Raw genomic sequence first — 20,640 nt, 5'->3', positions numbered from 1 at the left:
ATTTGATTAGAGTAGATATCATAAGCAAAAAATGGTTCCAACAATTATTTGAAGAAACGGATAAAATAAATTACGTTATTTGTAGAAGCATTTATTTTTATCCCATCTTGTTCAACCGTATATGACTTACCTGAACATAAATGGAGGAAAAACAAACAACAAAAAAAAATGAATAAACAGATAAATGAATAAATAGATAAATGAATAAACGGATAAATGAATAAACGGATGAACGAATAAACGGATGAACGAATAAACGGATGAACGAATACACGGATGAACGAATAAACGGATGAACGAATAAACGGATGAACGAATAAACGGATGAACGAATAAACGGATGAACGAATAAACGGATGAACGAATAAACGGATGAACGAATAAACGGATGAACGAATAAACGGATGAACGAATAAACGGATGAATGAATAAACGGATGAATGAATAAACTAATGAACGGGTAAGTGCGTGTAACAAATTTCCTTTCATTGAATTGAAAAAAATGAAATGTTAACGAGTAAAAAAAAAAAAAAATAGTAACATAATTTTTTAATTTATCGCACCATCAGAGTACCAGTTGACGCATCAATTACAGGAGAACACAGTTATAGGTGGTTGTCAAACAAATGCAAAAGAAAACAATTAAAAAGAATAATCGCTACGTTAAGTGCGCATATGTATATATACATATGTACGTATGTATGTGCATACAGACATATGTGTGTTTGTATTTACGCGGAAAACACGTTTGAGAATATTCGTATTAACAAACACAAGAATTCCATCGGTAATTTCCGTACAGGTGTAGAATATTTTTACAAACAAAAAAATGTTCATCAAAATAAATTTCTGATTAAGTCGAAAAAAATGATTGGGCGCAAAGCGAAAATTGATAACTTTATTTTTAGTATAATACTAGAAAGTTGTACATTTTTATATTTTTTATTTTTTTATTTTTTTGCTTCATCTTGTTATAATTCATTTTTCCGTGCTTCATTTGGACATATTTCATCTGGTTATACTGCATCCCGCTTTACTGCATCCCGTTTTACTGAACCCCGTTTTACTGAACCCCGTTTTATTTCATTTGATTATACTTCGTCCCATTTGTGACATAATTGCAAGACATAAAAACTATGAATTTTTTGTGTACATATTTTTATATTTTAATTTTTATTTATTTATTAAGTAAAAAAAATCAGTTGGTCTCACGTTCATTAAATAGCAATATAGGGAAGGGCGTAAAGGACTATTCCGTACCAATAACCAACAATTATTTTTCAAAATGGCGTTTTCAAGGGGAGCATTTGGACAGAACACAAGGAAAAAAAAATATATACATTCTTTATAATTTATACAATATAAATGTAAGGAGAAAAAAAAGAATAAAGATAAAAAATACAGAAAATGTAAAAATTCCAGAAAAGATAAAAAATACAGAAAATGTAAAAATTCCAGAAAAGATAAAAAATACAAAAAAGGTAAAAATTCCAGAAAAGATAAAAAATACAAAAAAGGTAAAAAATTATTTCTCATTACACAAATATTTAATTGAGGAAAAGCAAAGGAAAAAAAATGAAAATATCGTTGGCTGTGTAACGAGGAAAAACAATCTTTTAACCCCTGGTTTTGATAAGAATCAGATGAAATGCCATGAGAATATTTTAAATAGCGCTAATGAAAAAAGAAGCGTAGACAAAAGTAGGGATAAGAGTAAAGAGAAATATTCGGCCGATAATGACGTTCAAGTGTATGGAAGTCCTTTCGAACGCTCAGAAAAAAAAAAAGATTTTAAAAAGGAGGGAAATGAACAAATATATAAAAAGGAACAATTATGTGAGGACTGCGGAAATGAAGAAAATAGCGATAGGGAAGAGAATTATGATTGGGAAGAAAATCCATATGATGAAAATAATTTCCTTGGTGAAAAAAATCGTGAGGGTGAAAGGAGCACCAGCAATGAATGGAAAAATCGAAGTGATGAAATAAATGTAAACATTTTGGAGGACGAGAAAAAGTATAGCAGACAAATGTACACACATGGATATAAAGAGGAAAAAGAAATTAAAAAAAGCAAAATATTAATTATCGGTTTAAATGGAACAAGCAGCGAAATATGTAAAAATTTAATTTTGTGTGGAGTTAAAGAAATTGGTATATATGACAATCATATTTTAACCAACAACGACGTGGACAATCTCTTTTTTTGTGATAAAAAACTAATAAATAAGGAAAAAAGAAGTATTTCCTGTGTTCAAAATATGCAAAATTTAAACGATAATTGTAAAATAAAAGCTATTACAACTAATATATTTAATAGTATAACTGATTATGACATAATTGTATCTGTAAATCAGAGGGAACTATTTAATATAAACATAAATAATCTGTGCAGACAAGAAAAAAAAAAGTTTATATGTGTTAACACGGTTGGACTGTTTGGTCGAGTTTTTGTCGACTTTGGTCATTTTACCTTTACGAATGTAATGAATAGTGAGCAGTATAAAATAAGCAATATAGCATTTCAAGAGGATAATTTAATTTTGCATTACTTGCCATACTACAACGATATACAGATAAATGACAAGGATAGGATTAAATTGTGTATAAAAAATGCGAATAAAATGATGAATATCGAATGTGAAGTCAAAAATGTATGTAGGGGGAATAATACCATTACAGTATCTGTTATAGGAGTAAATTTTTGGCATTTTGCAAGTTATGCATTATGTAAGAAAATTTTGAAATATTTAGAAAAAATATTCTTCCCTTATTACATTCATTTTGTTACAAAATTGAGGAAGAAATTAGCAGAAATATATATACAAAATTTGAGAGACATGATTAAAAAAAATAAATTAAATCAGGTGAGTGTTGAAAAAATGCATGAACAGACAAAGTTGAATTATACTTGTTTGGAGGAATATTTAAAAAAATTAAAAAAAAAATTAAGTAGGGGGAAAATATTATCATACGTTTTAGATTTCCTTTCAATGAGTGGGAACACGAACGAATTGTCCGATGAAGAAGTATGTTTTTTATGTTATGACGAAATATGGAAAAGTAAAAATGAGGATGAGAAAATTTTTCCAACAGATGAAATTGTTAAAAAGTTTAAAATTTTATGTAAAAAAAAAAAAAAAATATGAATGTTCAGATAATTAATCAATTTTTGTCCGCTGTACACATTGAACTTGCTCCATTTTCTTCTTTTTTTGGCTCTTTAGTAACTCAACAAATATTAAAAGGGATAACCCATAAATTTAAGCCCATTTATCAAACATTTTATTTTGATAAGAGAGATTTATTCCCTTTCTCAAAAATATCCAAAACGTATGATGGAAGGTATATGAATCAGTTAAATTTTTTTGGTAAGAATTTTCAAAATTTCCTGAACAATTTAAATATTTTGCTGATCGGGTCAGGTGCTCTAGGTTGTGAATTTTTGAAATTGCTCTCCTTAATAGGAGTTTCTTCATCTATAAGAAAGAGAAAAATATATAGCGTAAGTAAAGCAGGACATGAACAAAACAATGAACAAAGGGTTGAAACAAAAAAAGAGGAAGACAGTTCATTAAAAGGTGAAATAGAACATAGGAAGATTAAAAGAGGAGGTATTATTCAAATAGTTGATTATGATCTCATTGAAGAGTCAAATTTGACTAGGCAGTTTTTATTTACAACAAAAGATATAGGAAAGTTAAAATGCCAAGTAGCTGCAGATAATATTAAAAGAATTAACGAGGATATAAATTGTTTATTTTTGAAGATGAAGGTGGATGAGTCGGTATTGAGTAACAGGGACTTGCTGTTAAAGCAGTTTTATGTTGAAGAGGAGAAAAGCAAAGTTCAGGACGTTGAAAGAAAAAACATGAACGGTGCAGCTACATTATTTACCCCTTTTGAAAAAGGGAAAAAAAAAAAAACAGTTTTGTGCATATTATGTCTTGATAATTTGAAGAGTCGAGTTATTTGCGATGAATTTTGTTTAATAAACTCTCTTCCATTCATTGAGACAGGTATAGAAGGACTAAAGGGAAGTAGTCAGATTATTATGCCATTTTCAAGCGAAACGTACTCAAGTAATTCTTATGATAAAGAAGGGAATGAGGAAAAGAGTAACTCTTGCACGATCACGTCGTTTCCAAAAAATCATAAACATATCATCGAATTTAGCAAAAGTGTATATAATAATTTTTTTTTTGATAACGTTTTAAAAATGAATTGTTTTTTAAACGATCCAGTATATTATTTTGGACATTTATGCAATTATGATAATATAAGCAATTTAGTGCATTTCTTTAATTTAACTAAAATTTTTTTTAATTTAAATTTTGAAGAAAATGTTCATAAATTATGGAATTGCATTTTTGTAAATAATATTATTAACCTTTTAAGTAATAATAAAGAGGATATACTGAAATATTATGATGGAAATACACAAAGTTTACCTCAACCTATATATTATAATAAACAGAATAAAGACCATTTATTGTTCTACAAATGTGCAATTAACACTTTTAAAAAGGTCTTAAAAAATTTAATGAAAATTAAACCGGACATGATAGATCATATATTTTATTACAAAAATTGGGGAGATAAAAAAAATGGCAGTAACAGCGTGGACCTTCAGATTGCCTTAACAAATTTAGTGGAAAAAAATGGCCTAGTTATAAATTTGAAAAAATTATTTTACTTTTTATCAGTTATAAAAAAAAATACGAATTTAAAATTTTATGCCATTATTGAAAAGGAGTTATATGATTTGTTTAATAATCCTCTTTTTATTATGTCATTGATATATGTTCAGAAGAGGAATGGGAAGGCAAAATATGTTGATGAAAAAAAAATAAAACAAAAGGAGCAATTTCCCTTTTTTACTCCGCTCATTTGTAATCTGGAAGACAACAAGGATGATATTAATTTTATTTTTAGCATTACAAATGTAAGGAGTGAGAATTACAACTTTTCCAAGCTAAACATTTTGGACTTTTTTAAAATTTGCAATAATATTATTCCGTCCATTGTAACCGTTGTGTCAATGATTGCTTCCCTGGCAATGTTCGAATTTTACAAAGTAGCATATTTTTTAAAATTAAGTGAATGTAAAGGGGAGGAGGATCCATCGAACAGACCCGTCTGTAGCAATAAGAGAAATATCGAGAAAACAAGAAAAATGGCAAGTGAGATGGAAAAAATGGCAGAAATAAAATTCTGTTTGAAAAAACTCTTTTCAAACCACCCTAATGAAACAGTGCGTGTGGAGAAATTCAAAAACTTGAATATACGTGTATATAAAAACATAATATATGTACAAAAAGGCAACAAGACTTTATTTTACTTTTTTAACATCGAATATGACAAATTGGCAAGGATATCTTCTTTACTTAGTAACCAATATATTAATTTAGGAGATAACTTTTTAACGAAATGTGAATTGAACAGGTTGTATACCACATCCTATGAAAATGCTTCAATACCTTTATTAAAAAATGTTAAATTTACATTGTGGAATTATATCTATATCGATATATTTCGTAAAAATAAAATTAATAATAATAATCAAAATAATCAAAATTGCACGTTGGGAGTTTGCGGTTTTCCTTCTTATATTTTTACCAATCAGATAAGCGTTCTTTCAAAAGAGGAGAAGAAAAACATAAAAAAATACTTGGATCAAGTTAATAAAAAATTGAATAACTTAGAGAAAGTGCTACGTATTGACAAACCAACAGGAGTAGACACAACAAATAAGGACTTCATAAATGAAAAGGAAAAATATGCATATAGTAGTAAAAACAAGATTACCAGAGAACATATTGATAAGATAATAAAAGAAATCGATTTAATTTTTACCTTTATGGACAATGAAATATATAATAAATATATATCCAATGTTACATCTGATAAAGCGTTTTTGAATTATGTACAAGCAAATATGTGTTATGTTAAGAAAAAGATCCAATTAATAGAAGGAGGACAAGGGATTGGTAAAGAAGCATGTACAACTGTACAAAACGATTTAGCATATATCACAATGACTGTTAAAAATCTACAAAAAAACATAGAAGAAATAAAAAGTAACGTGCTCCTCTTTTTTAGTATTAACAATACAGAAGAAAATAAAAAAGATATAACTTTAGACGAGTTTGTAAGATCTGTTGAACAACTATTTAATGTTACCATTCAGACAATAGGTGTGAAGGATAAAATTATTTATTCGAATTTCCAAACTGTTTCTTCATCTTATTGTAAACAAAATTATTTATATGATATTTTACATGAATTATTTAAAGACCAACAGGACATGAAAACATTCGTTTTGCACATTTTTGCAACAGATAATGTTACCAGAGCAGAGATTGTTTTACCTGACGTTCAGGTAAATGTTCACTATCACACTTAGTTTTGAGTGAGGTGGGAAGAGGGGGGCGCAATAGTGTGTAGATATATATATGAATGCACATCAATGTATATGCATATGTGTGTATACATGTTGTGTATAAGTTATACATATGTTGTGTATGTGCATACGGGCACGTATGTCTGTTTGTGTGTTTATGCACCCCTCCATGTTATGCATATTTATTGTTTTAATTTTTCCGATTTGTTTCATTTTTTCCTTTTTTTTTGTTGCCTTTTAAAGAGTTTGTTTTTTCTTTGTAACTGTTTTGCAGATATGTTTTTTTCACAGTTTGAACAGAAAAAAAAAAAAATATATATATTGAAAAAATGCAAAAATTGAAAAAATTGAAAAAATTGAAAAAATTGAAAAAATGAAAAAATGAATAAAATGAAAAAATGAATAAAATGAAAAAATGAATAAAATGAAAAAATGAATAAAATGAAAAAATTGAATAAAATTAATAAAATGATTAAACCGCAGAGTAGCCACTAATCTGCTTAAAATTGCACAAACGATTTACAATTTCGTTAACTGACAGCTGGTCTTATTTTATGAGCAGGTGAAAATGTCAAAGAACGATTTACAGTGAAAACGGGCATATACACTGAACTAACCCCGAGTTATCTGTACGTACATTCGACTATATATATATCTATGTATTATATATATATATATATATATATATATATTCATCCTTATAAGTATATACTAGCAAAGTGCAGTTCTTACATAAGCAAACAGTTAAATATATTTTTAAAAAAAAAAAATCTTTTTTTTTCAATACAAAAGAGGTACCATTTTTAACGCTTTTCATGAGATTAATAAAAAAATTTGTTCGAATGTCCGCATGGTAGTAGTGCACACAAACACGAGCATATGGACGTGTGTGGCTATATGTCTATGTGCCTGTAAGCCTATGTGCATATGCCCACGGGAATAAATCATTATTTAAATAATTTTTTTGGAGGTGAAAAATCTTTTAAAATAAAAGTCTTGAATAACAGCAGCAATAATTATAATAAAAATATTTATAAAGGAGAACCACATTAATGTATCGTTTAATTTATCACTCGATTTTTTTTCATTCTCTTCGTCTTTTTTAATTCTTTTTAAATTTACATGAAAATCATTCATATGGTCAACAATTAATTTTAAAAACAGTGTAGCTTCATTAAGATGTTCTGTTTTGGCTATCTGTGCATAATCTTTTGCGTCTGTTCCATGTTTCACTTCGAAATATATATCTATTGTTTTTTTTGTTTTGTTATATGCACAAAATGAGTAAGAGGAGGAATAAAATGTTGAAAATGCTGTTTTCACATTATGCTCATTAACTGACTCAAAGATAGGAAGTTTTTGTTGAGAATTAATATTCTTTTCATTTACATCCGTATCATATATATATATAGAAACTAAATTATTCTTATCGTCTGTTTTGAACTTACATACAACTAATGTGTCTTTGTTTATTCTTTCTTTCATACATTTCACTTTGTTCGGCTTCAGAGTAATGAATATTTCTAAACTATTCGTTAGGAACGGATTAACAATCAGCAGTGCAAGCAGAATAACGAATATGCTTATTATTCTTGCCATTTTTATAGCTCACACAGTCACACACAAGCGCCAACGAACGAAACAAACGTTCGTGCACACACATGGAAAGATATATATTAAGATATGTACATACAAGTACGCATAAGTGGTACATATAAAATATACCGCCTCACACATATATATATACAAATTGTGCCTATTTACGCTCAATTACACTCTCATGATATCGCTCACAAAAAAAACTGAACTAGCCTGAATTGTTCATGTATTTTTTTTCTTTTTTTTCTTCCCTTCCAAATTATTCCCCTTGTGCATCCTTACACAGTCAGAAAAAGTTACTATGTACTTGTAATTTTTCGCTTGCTCAACGAAGGAAAAAATTATTCAATAGGCAAAAATTGGTCAAAATAAACCAAGGCAAACCAATTAGTAAAAATCCTTTTATTTATTTTTTTAAGCAAAAAAATGGTGTAAGTGGTATAATTGGTGTAAATTGTGTAAAAGGTACAAAATGAATAAACAATTCAAATGCATATATAATATAAATGCATATATAGTATAACTGCATATATAGTATAACTGCATATATAGTATAACTGCATATATAGTATAACTGCATATATAGTATAACTGCATATATAGTATAACTGCATATATAATATAACTGCATATATAGTATAACTGCATATATAATATAACTGCATATATAATATAACTGCATATATAATATAACTGTATAAATGTTATGACCGTGTACATAGCATAAATATACATATGTCACAAATGCATAAATTAATTAACGTATTTGTTATTCACTAATTGTTATGTTAAAATTATGCACATTTCGTATCTTTCTTTTTTCCCTAATCATTTTTTTTTTTCCTTCTGTAAAAAAATAATTCTAATAAAAAAAAAAAAAAAAAAAAAAAAGGGTACTCACCAATTTATATTAATATATATATATATATCATTCAAAATACTTAGCGCTATTTTAATCTCGTGTGAATAGCATATTTCTGTACCATGTTCACATGTACGCTTTGCACAAATGCTTAAGTTCATAAATATATATATACATAAATACATATACATATACATAAGTGCGTACACATTCGTACATCATTACATAATTATATTACGCTCAGGTTCGTATGTACGAGTGCGTACATGCGGCTTCGTACTTTTTTATATCAACATCTTTACTGATATTCCTTTGCACCTTTAAAAAGTGCCCTTATGCATTGTCCCTATTTCGAAAAAACAATAAAAAGAAGAAAGAAAAAAGAGAACAAAAAGCAAAAAAGAAAGAAAAAAAATAGTAAAATGTTGTTATTTTGCGACTTACCGTAACAGGCGCAAAAAAAAAAAAAAAAAAAGAAAGAAAATTATATTAAGTTGTATTGTATTAATTATATTGTATTAATTAAATTGTATTAATTAAATTGAATAAATTAAATTGAATTGAATAAATTGAATTGTATAAATTGAATTGAATAAATTAAATTGAATAAATTAAATTGAATAAATTAAATTGAATAAATTAAATTGAATATATTATATTGAATAAATTATATTAAATGAAGTAAATTAAATTAGATAAATTAAATTGAATTAAATTGAATAAGCCGAGTTGAATGAGATGAATAGAATTATGTTAGGCTAGACGAGTACTGCTAATGCATCTTTATTCTTTACGAACCTAAAGAATTACCTTAGTGTAATTTATATATAAAAAAATAAGACTAGAAACCATTAAAAAAAAAAAAAAAAAAAAAAAGGATTATTGAACAGTGTGCTTTTATATGAAGTTTAGTTGTACATCTTAAAAATGGTACGCGAAGAGTAACAGTGTTGTAATGTTAATTTCACTGATGAGCTATCAGAATAGAAAAAAAGAAAAAAGATATAAAACAAAACAAAATAATACGCAGCAAAAAAAATTTAACTTAAACAAAATAACACATAGCATAACAAACTTAAGCTAAACAAAATAAAACTCAGCAAAATAATACAACTTGTAGCAAAACAGAACAAAGAAAAAAAAGGAGTTCTCCCCTCTCCCTCCGTGAGCATATTCAGCCCTAAAGGAAAAAATCCAGTACGTTGCTTTACACGTACTAATGAGCATAAAAATAGTTTGATCTTTTATCTTTTCTTCATTAGTTACATATATTTTTTTATCATTTTTAAATATGTATTCCTCCGCGTCAACTAGTGTTGAAAAGACAGTAGAATTAGTAAATGATAAAAAAGATGTGGTAACTGAACTAATAGAAAAAAAGGATATTATATGTTCATGGTGCTTTGACATATTAAAGCATGAGTTAAAAAGGGAAAAGTATGACTATATTCCTGCAGTGTTAGAAGCATTGCATCAGAAAGGATTTAAGATACCCTTTTTTGTAAAATGGATGAAATTGAACGACATGAATGACATAGGCTCTTATGATTACGATGCATATGAATTAAAAGGATGTATAGGTTGTTTAAGTGAAATAGATATTTTAGAATTACATTATTATACTTTACAAAGTTCACTTAACGATACAAGATTTGACCCTATAACACTTAAAGATTTACCATATTTAATTGTTACTATTACGTATTTATTTAATTTTGAAGAATGTAATCATATTTATGATTGGGTTATTGGGAAACATGGTATAAAAATAAATTTTACTGTGAACAAAAAAAAATATTCTTCTACATTTTTACCTGATGTAGCATCACAACATAACTTTGATCATCAAACGACGATCAGGAAATTAATAAGGAAAGCAAACTACAGGGGGGAAATTAACGATGAATTGTTGAAAATCATACAAGTAGAACGATACGAAGGTGTAAACTGTAGCCTCACGTATACAGACTATGAAAAGATGAAGCGTTCATAGGTAGTAAAATGCCACGCTCAACTGTTATAAAGGTGCGCACGTGGAGAAACCTTAAGATGTGCATATATATATATATATATAGGTATAGATAGATATAGATATATAGATATAGATATATGTTCCAACATTCATGGATCAATGGAAATACACACCACAGGTGGGAGAAAAACAGGAGTATAAAAAATTAAAAAAAAAAATAGAAGTTATCTTCGTATATATTCTACATAATACATATCACTTAAAATTTATCTTACGTTTATTCTGCGTGCCGCTTAGCCCAATATCTGTGCACTGCATCTCTTTTTGAACATCAACTTTTTTCACAAACCGAATAGGAGTTTTGTTAATAAAAGAAAAACAAAAATAAAAAATAAAAAAAATGTGAAAAAGGAAAAACAGAAAAAAAAAAAAAAGAATAAAGAAAAAAGAAAAAAGAAAAAAAAGGTAAATAATGAAAATGTAAAAAAGAAAGAAAAAAACTCAATTTTTGGAGAACCCTCCTCAAAAATTTCAGCAAATTTTATATGCATTACATGCGCATGTTTATCACGTTCCTTCAAGGGGAAAAAATAAAAATTATTCGCGCGTACGCATGCTTTATATAGTCATATATAGTTTTCCTTTAAAAAAAAAAAATAAATAAATAAAACTATATATTATATTTTTAAATATTATTATAATGTTATATCATTTCGTGAGTTATTTTAATTGTTAATCAATATTAAAAGTTATAAACCTTTTTTTCATTTTACGAAAATTCGTACTTTTATCATCCCATTTGCGTTATGTATACACATAGGGTGTTTTTTCTGAACGTGCAAGAATATTTGAGAAAAAAAAAAAAAATTATGGAATAGCAAAAAAGTTGGCTAGTTAAAATTAAAAAAAATAAGCTAATAAAATAATAGCAATATCGTTAGTAGTAGTATTAGAAGAAGTAGCAGCAACATCACTAGTAGTAGTAGTAGTAGTAGTAGTAGTAGTAGTAGTACTAGTACTAGAAGTAGTAGTAGCTGCTGGAGCAAAAAGAAGGACAGGGGGCACTCCAGGATATCGCAACATCACTAATGTTTCCTCATGTGTTAAATATCACTGCTACTTTTAAAAAAAAAAAACGCAGATAAAAATAAACAGTTCTGTTCCAATGTTCATAAAATTGATAAAGAGAGAGTTGGTATATTTTTCTACTTTTTTAAAAAATCAGCTACAAAGTAGTAGTAGTAGTTGCAGCAGTAATAGTAGCAGTAGTAGCAGTACAATTGGCAGTTACAGGGGCATTGGAGTGGTACGCTATGTGTCAAGCATTAAAAGCATAGAGCACTGTTTGGAGGAAATGAAGGCGAAGGGATGTAACATAAATGTCCTGAGCTTAGTAATTAGTAACAACAATTTGTGTTACTGTTTGTTAAAAAATAAAACTATAAAAAAGATTGGGCTGATAAATATTAAAAAGGATTTTTATTCATATGAACAGGTTAATACAAATACAAAAAAAAGAAAAGCGAATTTTGAAAAGGAGAATTTGAGATATAGTTATGATAAGGAGGAAAGTCCACTAAGTTTTAATATCAGAGAAATTTTGACAGTCTTAAAATTTATTAAGTTATATTCAGTCAAAGAAGAACATAATATAATTGGAAATAATAATGAATATATTGATGAAGAAAATAGCTCGAAAAAAAAAAAAAAAAAAAATGTTTTTATATTAGATCAAATTGAGAAGGATAACGATCGAGGAAAAAAACATGAACTGTTAAGTAGTGAGAAATTTACTGAAATATTATCGGATGAGTATGCGAGTGAACAAGTAACTCATTGTGATAATTTAAAAAATGCTTTGGGAAAAAGGAAGGAAGAGTGGATTATAGGTATAGAGAAAGTAAATGAAAAATATGAAAAAAACAGAATTAAGGAAAAGATACTCTCAGTAATTGTTTATTTTTTACGCTCTATTTTTCAGTGTAAAATATTATTCTTTTGTCCAAAAGAAGCAAGAAAATATTTTAGCAGGAAATGCAATAGTAATTTGAATAACAGAGAAGAAACATATAAATACATAAAAAACAAAATAAAAGATTTTCCAAGTGTTGATAAAAATGATAATAAAATGAACTGCTTATTTAGTGACTCTTATGTTATATCGTTTTACACCTACAGATATTATATGCATGAACTTGTAAAAAGTAATAGAAAAATATTCTTGTACCTCGAAAACGAAGTTCGAAAAAATAAAAGTTTCAATAACATTTTACAGACATTAAAAAAGACACAAGATGAGAAATATAAAATTGATCTTAGAGATCTCTTAAAAGATAGGATTGACAGAATTGTCGAAAATGAATCCTACATATTAGTAGACAAGCATATTATTTAAAAATAGGGGAAGGGAAGATACGAAATAAGGGCGCAAAAATGTATTATCCTGTATTAACGTTTTTGAATAAAACAATTTAGTATACTCATGGATATTCATTTTTTTTATTGTTTGCTTAAAATTGGAGGAACAGAAATGTTTTCCTCGTTAAACATTTACACACAAGCATATTACATATGTGCGTATGTGGGAATAAGTGTACATGGGGCGTATTTCTGTATATATATATATATATGTATATACATACACATATGTGTACCTGTACCAGCATCCACATTTTTACGTACGACGCCGCCTCTTTTCTCGTCGTGGCGTATTTTGTTACAGGAAAATTATGAATTAATATGTAATTATTATTTTTTAATTATTATTTTTTAATTTTAATTTTTTAATTTTTTAATTATTAATTTTTTAATTATTAATTTTTTAATTATTATTTTTTAATTTTAATTTTTTAATTTTTTAATTTTAATTTTTTAATTTTTTAATTTTAATTTTTTAATTTTTTAATTTTAATTTTTTAATTATTAATTTTTTTGTAAATTTAAAAAAGCTTTTTACGAATGGTTAAAATGAAGAAAAAAAGAAAACAAATTGTAGTTATATAATATTCAATCAAATGTACTCGAGTGGAGACTCTGACAACAATAGATGGTGTGCATGGGGTGTGGAAAACAGTGGAAAGAGTGAGTTGATAAATGAATAAACACATATTTTAATGTACGCACAAATATATAAATGGACGAACGGGCGATCAAACGAATGGCAAACCAAGGTACTTCAAATGCAGCACAGTTGAAACCCCAGTGATTTCCCTTCGCATGCGTAAGGGTGGTGGGGTTATTTACTTAACGTACTTCTTCGTGTCCGCTACGTTAATTAAGGTGCTGTCGATATTCTTTGGTATGCAAATTAGAACGATTATGTTATTTTCAGTGGTGTACAAGAAGTGAATGTTTACAATATTACTTCTTTTTAAGTGTGTGAGTGTTTTAAAAGAGAGTGAAAACATATTCATGTATAAGGACTCGCTCTCTTTCCTCAATTGATTTTTTCCTTTTTTTTGTTCACTTAACGAGATGTGATTTTGTTCATCGCAACTGTTAACCATAAAATTACCATCTGCATTTGGTATTCCTGCTTTTCTTATTTCCTTTTTAATAAAAGAATAGATATTTGCATCTTGAAAATATAAATGCTTTAAATTTAAAAAATTGTATTTAAAATTTAAGGAAGGAATGTAATATTGACTACATGTATTGTTATTAATATTTGATATGGTACGTGATCTACAAATATTTATGTCAATAAGAGAATGGTCATGTATATTAAAGTCAACTATTCGTACTATATTTAATCCTTTTAATATAAGACAATATTTGTATTTTAAATAATATTTTATATGTACTTCATTATTTTCCTTTTGTTCTTTACTCAATGTTTCTACATCCTCAAATGTGGACATGTTATCTTCTTTTTGATTCTCTGTATGTATATTCAAGTTGACTAAAATAATATCACTTAACTCGTTAAGATTATAATATTTGATAAGACTCTTCTTTACCATATATATGTTATTCTTATTAAAATCCATGTAATATATATACAATAAATTATCTAATGTAAAAACTAAAAAAAAATCTTCTACAACGAAATAGAAGAGAAAACTACGATGCGCATTTTCCTCATTCATATTAAAATCACTCAGTCTTATACATTTGTTTAAGTATCTTTTCATTTTCATATTTTTAAAAAACAAATAAATGTTTTTCATATAGTCAGAACAAACTATTAATCCTTTCTTATATTTCTTAAAATTGCAAAGAACCCTATCAACCTTTAGCTCTTCTTTAATTTTTTTTTTTTTTATATTATATATTGTTATGTAGTAGCTAAACGAATTTTTGTATATGTTTAGATTTTCATTTAAATTATTGTTAAAGATGAAGCTTAGTTTTGATTCTTTTTTATTTCCTACTCTGCTGGAGCAGTTTATATCATCACCATAGGGGAAACCAGCCAAGCTATTGTTCACTCTTTGAATGGACAAGCGACTGTTGCTGCTTTCCCTAGGGTTTCCATCATTACTGTACATGTTGTCAGTGTGATCCACTTGGTCATTCCTTTCAAATCCGCTATGGTTTTGTTGCATTCGATAATTCTTACCATTCCATGTGTTACCATTGGCTTTATTCGTATTGTTAATCGTTTTTACCTTATTATAATGAAGTTCATCTGTGCGTCTATGCAAAGAAACAATTATATGATTATTATTTAAAAAACAAAAGTCATACACTTTAAAAAAGTTCAGATTCGAAATGTCGTAGTTAAAAATAGTCAAAGTATCTGCATTAAAATGGTATAAGCTAAAATTCTTATTCGTTACACAAGCTATTTTATCAAATTGTTTGTTTAAATTGCATTTGATTATGTATTCGTTTTCTTCATAAGTAATGTTCACTAGATGCCTGTAATTCGATGCATTTATGCATGCACCAACTTGAGGAGTTATCCTTCCTTCAGCATTTGTCATATATGTATTGCACCTCTTTAATACCGTTCCTTCATCTGGTTCCCTTGAGGAGCGGCCAGCATAGTCACCCGCATTAATAGCGTTAGAAACATCACTAGTGTTAGCAGCGCTGGGAGAAGCAATGCAATTTTCATTGTAGTAAACATTCAACTGATTCGAATAAACACACAGGATGTTCTTCAAATTCGATGAAAAAAATACATGTTTGCTATTTGAGATATTTTTAATTGAGTAGTACTTCTTTCGGTTATGCAGAATATCAATTAAGCAAAAGGTTAAATCATCGCTTATACTTAACAAGTAGTTGTCACTTAAAAAAACGATCTGTTTAATGTCTGAAATGTGTGCAGAATATTTATTAATAAAATACCACTTCTTGTCCATCTTCCTTGATGCTTTTACCTTGTGGATAAAGAATAATTCCTTCGCACTGATGTTACTATTACCATGATGATTATTGTCATTACAGTTAGCACCACGGTTAGCATATCCATTAGGATAGCCATTAGGATAGCCATTAGGATAGCCATTAGGATAGCCATTAGGGTAGCCATTAGGGTAGCCATTAGGGTAGCCATTAGGGTAGCCATTAGGGTAGCCATTAGGATAGCCATTAGGATAGCCATTAGGATAGCCATTAGGGTAGCCATTAGGGTAGCCATTAGGATAGCAGTTATCATCGCAGTTAGCATCGCAGTTAGTATCGCAGTTAGTATCGCAGTTATCATCGCAGTTATCATCGCAGTTATCATCGCAGTTATCATCGCAGTTATCATCGCAGTTATCATCGCAGTTATCATCGCAGTCAATAATATTATTATTACTTTTCTGTGGTCGAGGCGAAGGGACTGTCCCACCTGAGCTGGGGTGGGCTTTTTCATGAAAACGATCCCTTCCATTATGCTCATCAAGCTTGTAGTTGTTCACCCATATGAATCTACTTCCACGAGCTGTGTTACTATCCCTCTGATAGTTAACACTACCAGCCGTATGTATTTCGGATAATGTATATTTAATTATATGACGATCAACACCTGCTGAAAAAATGAACTTCTCATTTAACGTTTTAGTTAAAGAAACAGATTTGTAATTGTGAATATTAAAAAAATATTTAATAGAATAAGTGTTGTTGTCAAATATTATTAATGATCCTTTATTATCAACACATACAATTTCATCTGTTTTGTAAATGTACATGACATCCCATATTACAGAGTTCTTATTCATACTTATAAACTCCCCTTCACATATACTGTTCGACAAATTGTATTTATAAATTTTCGAATTTTCGCTTCCTAACAGTACATAGTGATTATAGTTATCATACGACTTTTCAATGGATCGAATTCCGCTTCGCAGTTCACTATGGCACTCCTTGTTGTTGGAAACGGAGCGGTAGCCGCCGTAGTCGATGTAACGGCCAGTTCCAGTTCCGGTGCCAACGCCAATGCCAATGCCATTGTATTTTCCTATTTTTTTATTCTTTTTCATCAGGCCATGATCCATAACATCCAGCAAAACACTCCTCTTTTTAAGCACGTCTACAAAATATAAACAAACTAACTTTTCTTTGCACTTAAATTTATTTTTAATATAAATGTTAAACGTTTCGTTTTTTACATAATCATAATTGTGTTCGTCCTTCTGAGCAAATAGGGGAAGGGTTGTGCCCTCGCCAGTGTTGTTTGGCTCGTCATTCGGCACAGCACTGCTCGTATTTCCATCATTATTAATGCCACTATTATCATTATTAACGCTACTATCATCATTATTAACGCTACTACCATCATTATTAACGCTACTACCATCATTATTAACGCTACTACCATCATTATTAACGCTACCTTCGTCGCTATTTTCTCGGCTGCTTTGCATGTTATAAGTATCATCCAAGTAGGACGACAAGTCATTCGACAGCTTTATCCTTTTATTACATTGCTGCTCCGGAGAGGATATATAGGTGCATCCTTCGCTAGCATGTACGTACTCGTCCCTTATGTTGCATAAGCTACCATCCCTACTTTCACTACTTCCTCTGCTTCCTCTACCTTCTCTGCCTCCTCTGCCTTCTCTGCCTCCTCTGCCTTCTCTGCCTCCTCTGCCTTCTCTGCCTCCTCTGCCTTCTCTGCCTCCTCTGCCTTCTCTACCTCCTCTGCCTCCTCTGCCTTCTCTACCTCCTCTGCCTCCTCTACTTCTGCTTCTTTCTCCATTTCCTCTAATTTCAGCTCTGCCCCTCTTGGCACCTTTCCTATAATTCTTACTCTTCTTGTAGTTTGTCCCATACTGGACGATTATTCCCCCCTCTTCCTCTATGTCCGATTCGTAAAATTTGTCAAAACAGTTATATATCGTTTTTCCCTCATTCTGGTAAATATTATATAAATAAAAATATCCATTTAAATTGCACATTCCGAAATACTGCAACGTATTGTTTAATTTGCAACAGCTTATACTTCCGTTCGTTACTATCTTTTGAACAATATTTTTACTTTCTAAGTCGTACAGAATTATAATTCCACACAAGGTTGAAATGAATAATAAATAATCCTTATAATCATTGTTCATAAATAAGTGTATTTTCTTTTTACCATTTTTTGTACTATTTTTGCTACTACATTTATTCTTTTTGCTAACCCATATAACTGATTTCACTACTGTGCTAGTACAGTAAATGTCCAGCTTCAGTATATAAACAAATTCATTTCCTACAATTTTATATACATATATTATACCAAACGAATCACAGATACTCATGTAATACTTACATGGAGATATGTTAATGCAGTTTAGTTCTCTTTTCTCATTTTCGTAAAAATTAAATTCTCTTAAACTTATATTTATTTTCTTTTTATCATTATTTCTTTCTAACAAATTTGTTAAAATGCTTTTGCATCCATCGTAAAAGTCGCTTTCTTCTCCTGTCATAGTTACCATTTTGCCTTCATGCAGTAGGTACGTAAACTAAATGTACATATATGTATCACACGTATATATACAACTTGCATATATATGATTACATATATGCCAATACTTAGATATATATACTTACTTACATATCTATACTAATTTTTGCTTTTCTCTTTTAAAATACTGTTTTACAATAGAGTTCGTTAATAAAACTATTTTTTTTTTTTTGGGAAAATCAATTCCATCATTCTGCTTTTTCCTGTGAAACTTGAAATGAGGGTTTTTCACCAGTGTTACATACGATTATAATATATACATAACATGAATTATACAGATGTACGCGCAAACATATATATGTATATAAATGTATACATATAATACGATTGCTGTACTATTGTTTGTACAAAATGTAACTTTGACGAAAAGGAAAAAATATATTTTTTTTAATTTTATATACATAAGCATGCATACATACATATATATATATATATATATATATATATATATATATATATATTTATATATTAATTATATGTATGCAATTTTTTTTTTTTTTTTCAACGGTAAAGTCGCACATATATATATATATATATATATTTATATCTATATCTACTTGTGCTCAATTTTTCATGCTTCTATGTAAAAATTTAAAACTCCAAAAAAAAAAATTATATCTCATAAAATATTATAATAATATTGTGCTAATAAATTAGTGTCGTTTTAACCCCTTAGTCAAGAGTTGAATCACTAATGTATGCATTTTCGTATTTACCGACAACGCATATTTGCTCGCATATAATTAGTATTTATATAACCATACAATTTATAAGCATAAATACATATGTACGTACTTACCTGCAGAACGATGTTGTATCCTGTACTAGTTCCCACCTCATGAACGCCGAAAAATACATTCCGCTTAATTTAAAAAAAAAAAAATAAAATAAAATTACGACCTCTACATTTAAATTGAAAGTGGGAAAAGCCAAAATTAAAATTTTGGAAAAAGTACAAAAATTATGCAAAAATTACTCATCTTTTTTATACATAGTAATAAGTGCCAAAAAAAAAAAAAAAAAAATACATATATATGTGTATACATATATATTTATATATATATATATGTACATACATAAATGCATACAATATCACTCGCTAACATGCTCGTATATACAGCATTAATCCAACAATGAAACAACATATAATGCGTACGGGTGAACGCATTTGCAAAGGAACTATTTTTTTCATTTTTAATACCTAATTTTATTATAATTAAAAAACTTAAAAAGTACGGATGAATATATGTCAATAAAAAAAAAAAAAAAAAAAAAGGAAAAAATATATAATGCTTGGTAAAACATGAAAAGTGAGCTTGTAAATGGAAGAATTTGAAAATTAAAGCGCTCAAAAGCGTATTAATATATATTCGTACGTGTATTTATGCATACACTTATGCTAACGCGAAACAACATGGGTAAAAAAGAGAAAAAAAATTAAAGGCCAGAAAAGTATTATGACAACAAAATTAATATCGAAAAAAAAAAAAAGAATTGTTGAAGTTGAAATGATCAGTTGCAGTTATATTAAACGTTCATTTTATCCTTGTTCGATTGTAATTAATGTATGGGGTTCTTTACATAAATAACTATTATGCCTTTTTAGAGGTAGCACCATAATTGTACTACATATATATTGGTTATACACACATACAGACAAAAGTATATGAGCACATGCGTCCATTTTCCAATACATAAAGGAGTAACCTGGAAAATACTCTTTCCTGAAATGTCGTTCCCCACGAACATAATCAAAATGTTATCCCAGTTGTACTTCTTCACTTGTTTATTTTCGCTCATACATTTTTTTTTTTTTTTTTGTGTTTATTTTTTTTTTTCCTTGTACCTTAACGGGTTTAGGGGTCGATTGGGAGGAGAATTTTTTTCTTTTTGCTTTTTGCTTTTTTCTTTTT

At 28.4% G+C, this 20,640-nt stretch overlaps 5 protein-coding genes across 5 annotated transcripts; 3 read left to right on the top strand and 2 right to left on the bottom strand.

Annotated features, from left to right (window-relative positions):
• Nucleotides 1–1,136: 1,136 nt before the first annotated feature.
• On the top strand, nt 1,137–6,406 carry MKS88_004240 (ubiquitin-activating enzyme; the record flags this gene model as incomplete). Its single annotated transcript, XM_067217399.1, has 2 exons — nt 1,137–3,126; nt 3,228–6,406. The coding sequence occupies 2 exons, from the start codon at nt 1,137–1,139 to the stop codon at nt 6,404–6,406; spliced, it is 5,169 nt and encodes a 1,722-aa protein (XP_067071831.1).
• Nucleotides 6,407–7,354: 948 nt separating this feature from the next.
• MKS88_004239 (transmembrane emp24 domain-containing protein) lies at nt 7,355–8,002 on the bottom strand (the record flags this gene model as incomplete). Its single annotated transcript, XM_067217398.1, has 1 exon — nt 7,355–8,002. The coding sequence occupies one exon, from the start codon at nt 8,000–8,002 to the stop codon at nt 7,355–7,357; it is 648 nt and encodes a 215-aa protein (XP_067071830.1).
• A 2,153-nt stretch (nt 8,003–10,155) lies between these two features.
• Nucleotides 10,156–11,925, top strand: MKS88_004238 (AMMECR1 domain-containing protein; the record flags this gene model as incomplete). Its single annotated transcript, XM_067217397.1, has 2 exons — nt 10,156–10,823; nt 11,790–11,925. The coding sequence occupies 2 exons, from the start codon at nt 10,156–10,158 to the stop codon at nt 11,923–11,925; spliced, it is 804 nt and encodes a 267-aa protein (XP_067071829.1).
• Nucleotides 11,926–12,001: 76 nt separating this feature from the next.
• Nucleotides 12,002–13,231, top strand: MKS88_004237 (uncharacterized protein; the record flags this gene model as incomplete). The annotated part of the gene is made up of 1 exon (XM_067217396.1): nt 12,002–13,231. The coding sequence occupies one exon, from the start codon at nt 12,002–12,004 to the stop codon at nt 13,229–13,231; it is 1,230 nt and encodes a 409-aa protein (XP_067071828.1).
• Nucleotides 13,232–14,075: 844 nt separating this feature from the next.
• On the bottom strand, nt 14,076–18,698 carry MKS88_004236 (U3 small nucleolar RNA-associated protein 4; the record flags this gene model as incomplete). Its single annotated transcript, XM_067217395.1, has 1 exon — nt 14,076–18,698. One exon carries the CDS (start codon nt 18,696–18,698, stop codon nt 14,076–14,078), a length of 4,623 nt encoding a protein of 1,540 aa, XP_067071827.1.
• Nucleotides 18,699–20,640: the final 1,942 nt, after the last annotated feature.

This window comes from Plasmodium brasilianum, chromosome 12 (genome assembly GCF_023973825.1).
Source record: "Plasmodium brasilianum strain Bolivian I chromosome 12, whole genome shotgun sequence".
In the NCBI taxonomy this organism is placed as follows: Eukaryota; Apicomplexa; class Aconoidasida; order Haemosporida; family Plasmodiidae; genus Plasmodium; species Plasmodium brasilianum.
Note: the sequence above shows the minus strand (reverse complement) of the source record. Positions and strands in the feature narration are given on the sequence as shown.